Source organism: Crocuta crocuta, unplaced genomic scaffold (assembly GCF_008692635.1).
Source record: "Crocuta crocuta isolate KB4526 unplaced genomic scaffold, BGI_CrCroc_1.0 scaffold179, whole genome shotgun sequence".
Classification (NCBI taxonomy): Eukaryota; Metazoa; Chordata; class Mammalia; order Carnivora; family Hyaenidae; genus Crocuta; species Crocuta crocuta.
The window spans coordinates 4124541-4131852 of NW_027551568.1; the positions used below are offsets into that span (position 1 = coordinate 4124541).

General features: G+C 56.5%; 1 protein-coding gene across 2 annotated transcripts in view; it reads right to left on the reverse strand.

The window, feature by feature from the left end:
- KIAA0232 (KIAA0232 ortholog) overlaps window positions 1-7312 on the reverse strand; it is a 48841-nt gene that overhangs the window by 9350 nt on the left and 32179 nt on the right. For both annotated transcript variants that reach the window (XM_077750540.1, XM_077750541.1), the window contains exon 5: window positions 3954-7257. In XM_077750540.1, the coding sequence (XP_077606666.1) occupies window positions 3954-7257 (3304 nt within the window). The remainder of the gene's footprint in view (window positions 1-3953; window positions 7258-7312) is intronic.

The window sequence follows — 7312 nt, forward strand, 5'->3', positions numbered from 1 at the left end:
CCAGGGCTGAAACCACTGTTAAAGCCACGCCAGTTTCTGCTATGGTTTTAGGATGTTTTGTGTGTCCTCCCCTTGAATGTCAACTCCAAAGGCAGAGACTTCTCTGTGCTGTTCGATGCTACAGTGAATACACATTCGATGAAGCTGCATTATCTTACGGCCTCTTTCCACTCCGCTATCTCCAACCTCTGGGTTGCCCAGCAAAGATGACCACGCTTTACATAAATAATGTCCACTGTACGCGCGGATTCAACTTCTGGTTGGCGGGGGATGGAGGAAGGGAAACCAGGCGAGAACACGTTGGGGCGGGCCAGGCCCCTCTGTCGCAGCTCCGCTCTGCCTCTCCCGCAAGCCTGTCTTCAAATCGCACCTTTGCTGAGAGCCGGCCTGAGCCCCTACTTCTTGGCAAGTCCTCCAGGCACCCGGTGTGCCCTCTCTCTGGCGCTGGCACACCAGCGAACGCTATAAGCAGCTTATAGAGCAGGTTCCCAAGAAACATTCGAAAGCCCGACCAGAAAGGTTTCTGGTCCCAGATGGGACACTCAAGTTCTCTAGGAGCCGGGGGCTGGGTAGTGGCCCTGCCCAGAACTCCCACTGAGCTCCCAGGTCCTGCAGGACAAAGGTGACCAGTGTCCCTCCTCCGGGAAGAGCACTGGAACGTGCCCCTCGGCCACAGTCAGCCCTCAGTTACCAGGTCTGGAGGGAAAGGAAAAAACACAAATGTAGGGGCGCAGAGTGTGTGGAGGACGAGTCCTTCCTTACTGACAGCGAGCGTCCCGCGGGGGACACTCGGGGCTCTGTCCTGGACGCGGGGGTTGGTGGCACAGGTGGGCCGGGCGCCACGCCCCCTACGCGTCGGAGCCTCTGCCCGCCAGGCCTCGTCTCCTGGCCAGACCACGAACTCCCGAAGACGGCCCAACCCTCTGTGCTTCTCTGTGCGGCAAAGCGCAGGCAGCAAGTCAGCGACCAAGTGAACGACAAGGACATCATCGCCTCCACCTCAGGCACAAACACGGATGCCGGAGGCACGCCCGGCGCTCCCCACTTGTACTCTGTGCCTCAGAAGCCGCGAGCTAACTGCTGGCCGGTGCCCTACATGCGTGAGAAGCTCTGGGCCCTTTCACCTCTGCTTAGGCTGTTCCTTCTGCCCTGGGACCCTCACTGCCAGGAGGGCTCTGCTCTGGGCTCCCCCGCCTCCTGGGCTCACCTCCGCCGCGCCTCCTACCGTGTGAGCTACGATCACATCTGCCCAAATGCCCTAAGCGACAAGGAAGTGGCTACGGAAATCACAGTCCAGCCGCCCACACCGTGGAAGAGTGTGCAGGGAACCGAAAAGGAAAGGGGATTGTAACAACCTGCCATTTCTGTGAAAAGACAGAAGAGAAGAAGGAACACACGTGCGGGAGGATTTGCTCCCACAGGCATGAAGTATCCCGGAAGGCCGTGCCGGAGCGCACACTCGGCTGCTGGGAGGGCCCTGCTCCCTGTGTGGACAGGCCCTCCGGTGCCTTCTGGGTTGGGACCCTACGACTAAAGTACCGATTTCAATTAAAATAAATACTCTGCTTACACACTGGTCTTTGTGCCGAGACTGAACTTTTCAAGGGCAAGAGACAGGCACCTAACAGGTATTCAAAACATGTCTGCTGAAGTTGGCTGAACTAAACTTTTGAAAAGAATCCACGTTCCTGGGCACCAATGTTATTAGAATTCCTACATTTTAAGTTTTTGTTTTTTTTTTTTTAAATTATGTTATCTTCAAGTAAACTCCACACCCAATGTGGGGCTTGAACTCACGACCCTGAGATCAAGAGTCGGTGCTCTGCCACTGAACCAGCCAGGAGCCCCTAGAATTCCTACATTTTAGTCCACTTGCTCTGAAACAGGTGGACTTTAAATCGTGACCTTTACAGCGGGGCTCGCAGACTGCCCCCCTCCCAGGAAGGCCATGCACGGGAACTCCCCGGGACTGACCGGGCCGTGTGGGGGTGGAAACGTGGACACTCCGGTCCCGGCCTGGCCCTGCTGTCCTGTCACACCATCTCCCAACCTCTCCAGACCTCAGAACGCTCTCTGATGTGGGCTCTGACACCGCTCTACACGCAGCACCTTGGCCCAGAGGCTGGGGCCGAGAGCAGCAGTTACAGGGAAACTTGTGGTCGACCCCGCGAGGCCCTCTGAGGACTGTACTAGAAGCTTTCCAAGACAACCCAGAATTCTGAGAACATATAAATCTATCAACATACTAGAAAGCGAAGGATTATGGCAGTGGTATGATGCAGAATCTCGCTTCTCCTCTCTTTTTCTTTCTTCCCAATCTGGAACCAGGTGAAATACAAAGTACATAAAGGAATGTTCAAGGATAAAAAGCGGAGCAATCAACAAACAGATAAAGGCTAACAACGTTACTGGTTTTCACTCCTGGCGGCTCGGATTTCAAGGTTTCTGTGGGGTTCAGTTTACGCGTCTCTGAGGGTCTCCAGGTGGGCTAATCAGAGCAGTGAGTCTCTGGGGAGCCTCCTGTCACCACACGCACTCAGGTGCCACTCAGGCACTGACCCCGCAAGTGAGAAGGGGCGAGTCTGTATCCATAAGGAGTTTATAACCTAACGAGGAAGAAGTACATAACTGACTCATGAAAAATGGGAAATGCGGGGCGCCTGGATGGCTCAGTCAGCTGAGCGTCCCACTTCAGCTCCGGTCTCGATCTCGCGGCTCTCTGAGTTCGAGCCTGGAGTCGGGCTCCAAGCTGACAGCTCTGAGCCCGGAGCCTGCTTCAGGTTCTGTCTCCCACTCTCTCTGCCCCTTCCCTGGCTCTCACTGTCTCTCTCTCGCTCTCAAAAATAAGCATTTCATAAATGGAAAACGCAAGAGAAAAAGAGGCACAAGGTGCGTGAAGGAGAAGGGAGAAGTCATTTCTGATGCGGGAGGAGGAGGAGAGAGGGAGAATTAGGGAGCGGTCGAAAGGCGGTGGGACCTGGGAGCCTTGAGGTGCAGGGGGTACGGGCAGGATGTGGGTACGAGAGAGGTGGGTGGAGGGGCACAGGGACAGATGGCAGGGAGGACCCAGGGGCTCTCTGGCCGCTGGTGGCAGGACAAGCAGACACCTCCAACTCTCTAACAAGCTGCTCCTGGAGAAAGGCCGGGCGCTGCCCATCAAGTAACGGCTGAGAAACAGGCAGATCACTGTGCTTCCTGGTGGAACAGGTTATCGCCTCAAGGGTTGCTTCTTGCGCACCCCACCTAACCTCAAGCCACTTCTCACGAATACTCAAAGGGTACAGTGACTCCCATTCACAAAACTACCACCACTAATGAACCTCGTCTGGCAGACTGAACCCATCATCCTCACAGCTCGAGGAATGTGGACGTGGCAGGGAGTGAGGAGCCTCGGCTTAGTTCCGCGGAAGCCCTGCTGGCGCACGTGGACTGTGGCCTGGCCTTCACACGTACCACAATCCACGTGCCAGCGCTCGAAACGGACGCAATTTGTCCTTCGTGTGAAGCCTACGGTCTCCGATGGATGCGCGTCTCGGAGGCCCTCGGGTGGGCTCGGTATGTAAGGAAACCCTCGGCTCCGGCTTCCGAGGAGAGCAAGGGGCTTCGGCATAGTTCACGGCCACTTCCTCATTTGTCACCTCCCGGGTCCGGCCGGTCCGGTTTTGCCCGGAGCACAGGCCGTGCAGCCCAAGGCAGCCCCCGAGCGCCTCCTAGCCTGTGATTTAAACGCGTCTGTTCACGCCTCTGCAGAAGCCGTCTACGGCCGAGCCCAAATTCCTAAAGATCAAACCCATTTGAAGTCCTTCGGTAAAGTCAGGAGAACGTTATGTTTTAAGATGTTTAAGCTCCTCTCCCAACAACCTCACCCTCTCTCTCACGGCCTGACACGGCTGCTCTCACATTCAAGTCCTAGCCACAGCCTTCCTCAAGCCCCAACAGGCGCGGACACCTACCTCCTCCAGCTGTCCCGAAGACACAGGGTTATCTTCATAGGCAGGGAACTGGCAGCCTGCTTTGCAACTGCAAAAATTACTAACTTCCTCCTCGCACTGTGCCGTTATCTTACAGTTCGCTGCCGGGCTCTCCAAAGCGTTGTGCGGAGACTCGCCCCTGCCGCACTCCAAACACGGACTCCGCTTGCCCACCGGCAGAATCCCGGCTGCCTCCTCCTGAGAATCCAGGGAGGTCTGAGCGCTCTTTTCCATGCCGGACTTTTTTAGCCTGGGAAGGAACTTTCCAGACTCGAGCTCCGATTTTCCGTAGTAATGGCCTTCTTTCTCCGCATCTTCTTCCAGCGGCTGGAGATCTGCCTGTGGGTCTTCAAACGCATCAGCTTGGGAAGCGACGGGAACACTGGCTTCATCTTTCTCAGATTCAAACTCTGACTCGCTCCCTCCCCCCGGGGACAGCTCCGATGCAGAAATGGGGCGGAAGTGAGTCCTCGGAGAGATCCGAATAGCCCTGTACTGTGTTCTGTCGACGCCGCATATTCTGGGGTGAAAAACTTCGCTGTCAGAATCAGAGCAGAGGATGGATTTGGGTTTAAAACTAGGGCTGAAAGAGGCAATCCCTTCGGGTTCGAACGAACACTCTACGTGCAGAACCTGTGAGAACGGATTGCTCAAGTCAAAGGAAGAGAAGGAATATTCGAGCCCAGGATCCTCCACCTGAAAGTTGCCACAAGCTCCTAGTAAGTCTTCATGGAAGATAAACGAGAATCCCTTATTTAACCCATTTTCCCCACTCCTCGGCGGATCGTTCTGGTCGAACGACACAAAGGGTTTCCACAGCTGCCTGTGACCAGGAGCAAAACTGTTCCCCGGGGTCATGAAGACATCCGTCCCCGCGATGGTCACCACGTCAGAGGCCGCACACTGGAGCAGACTTCCTTTGGCGTGGCCGGGCGGGACGACCGCCCACTCCCCGTCGCTGCTGAAGGTCTTGAGCTCGCCGTAGACCCCTCCGAGAATGAAAGTGTTCTTCTCTTGGGCCACGTCCCAGGGCTTCGAGGGGGTGGTGTAGTCGCCGCCATCCACCTTCGACAGCTCCCCGGAGACGAAAGCTCTCTTCTCGGGGCTCTCTTTCTGGCCCTCCCACAGCCGGTACTCTGACCTCTGCACGGCCTTGTGAGGCTCCTGGAGGGCCTCGGCCTCGGCCTCGGCGTCCAGGCAGCAGCAGTAGTTGTTGACATCCGTCGGAAACAGCTCCTCGTCCAGCCGCTCCACGTCCGCCGCGGCTCCAGAACCCCCGTCGCCCATCTTCGTCCAGATGTCCTTGATAATCCCGGAGCCGTACCCGCCACCGCTGCGGGGGCCGCGCTCGCCACACCCTCGTGCCGTGTCCAGGGGTCTGGGTTCCGCCTTCTGCTCTAGCTGAATACCACAGACAGATTCTAGTTTAGATTTTGTTTTGAAAACTAAGGTAGGAAGTTCTCCTAACGTTCTACCGTTTTGCTGGCCGGTTTCGTCTTGCAAAAAATCTAAAAGTTCTTCCTCTACGTAATTTGATGAGACCCTAGGAACTACGTAATTCATATCTTCTGCATTAAACTGCGTGGCCTCTTCCAACGGAATATTCAACGTCTCGTTGTCTGAACGTGTTTCTTCCGAATGGGACCATGGGCTACAAGTTCTCGTTGAGAGATTGGAACAGTGTTCGTTTTCTTCAAAGGCACTATTTTTGGTCCATATTAGCAATCTAGACTGTGTTTTCCCAAGCAGATTAGCACTAGAATCCGTGTCGTCATTTCCCAAGTTGAGTGTTTCAAAAGAAAACGGTAAAACAGAGTTACTGCATTGCACTTCAAACACTGAAAAACAAGAGTTTATACCAGATCCTTCATTAATATCCGAAAAGAGCTCCTGATTGCCAGCAAGCAAGTGGGGATTGAGCGCCGTGCCGTCCAGGATCGGGGAGAGCCTGACCGGAGACTCACCCCCGAAGCTCTCCCCGTCGGCGTCGCCGGAGCTGCACGAGCAGCACTCCCAGAACTGGGCCAGGTTGCCGAGCTCTTGCAGGAGCGGGCCCTCAGCGCCCACGGAGCTGGTACAATCTGTCCATATTGCACGTTCCCCTTCCAACTCCATCCCGTCTAACACTATGCAACATTCGGCCTCAAAATCGGTTTTCTCTTTGCTTTTCTGTCGAATCATATTCAAAATCCGACTTTCTCCTTGCATGGTTTCTGAGGCACCAGGATCCAACATGGATTGATCAATGTCCACTTCATAGAAGTGTGTTAATTCGGACAGATGAATACCATCCAGATACCCGCTGTCCTCTGGGAGAGGACAGAATGAGGTCCCAGGGAGGTCCACCTCCTCGTCGATGACCGCAGGCATTTCCACGAAGTGACCGTCAATGAAAGTACCTGCCGCGAGGTATGCTTTATGCACGTTGCCGTTGCTGAGGCAGAGGCCGCGCACGGACTCGGACAGCTCGTCCACCGCCGCGGCCGGCAGCTCGCTCGCCTCGGGCCTGCGTCGGTACGTGGTCTCCAGCTTACTCCTCCTGCTCAGGGGGACGAAATACTCGGCAATCGGCTCGGTGTACCACAGCGGCTCCTCCTTGTACTCCCTGTCGTTTCTGCTCTCCAGGGACACGTCTCTTCCCTCGGCGCCCGCGGGGTCCCGCCTCCCCGGGTCCTTCAGGGGCCTCTTCCCGCGCCGGCANNNGACGGGGCCCCCGCCTCCCCCGCCACCGCTGCTGCTGCTGCCGCCGCCGCCACCGGCGGCATGGATGACCCGCTCGGCCTTGTCGCCGGCCTTCAGCGAGAGCCTGCCCGGCCCGTTCCGCCCTTTCTTGTTTCGAACTTCTCGCGTCTTGTGTCGAACTTTCACGCACTTCACGGAGGCCTTGAATTCTCCCTGAGGACCGCTGGAACTTGAGCCCGCCTCACTCGAGCCGGAAGACCACGAGCGAGGGCGAATCCTTCCCTCGGGTTTGTGTCGGACCTGCTTTTTGTACGAGGCAGGCTTCTCCTCCGCAGCGCCCCGGGCGAGCTGGCCCTCCTCCTCGCTCCTGCCTGCGCCCTGGGCTCTGTCGTGCACGGCGGCCGTCACGTCGCCGCTCCTCTCCTTGACGGCTTCGCCTTCGCTGTTGCAGTCTTTGGGGGAGGACGTGTCTGTGCTGGCCGGCGGCGCTGTGGACGACGAAGAGGAGCTGGAGTAAGAACAGACTTTGGACTTGTTCCAAACGGTCATGATCTCCTGCAGGCAGACTGGCTTCTCGGACAGCGGGGGAAAGGCTTCGTAGTACCTGGAACACAGAGGAAAGACTTCAAGGCCGGCCCTCAGACATACATGAAATAGAA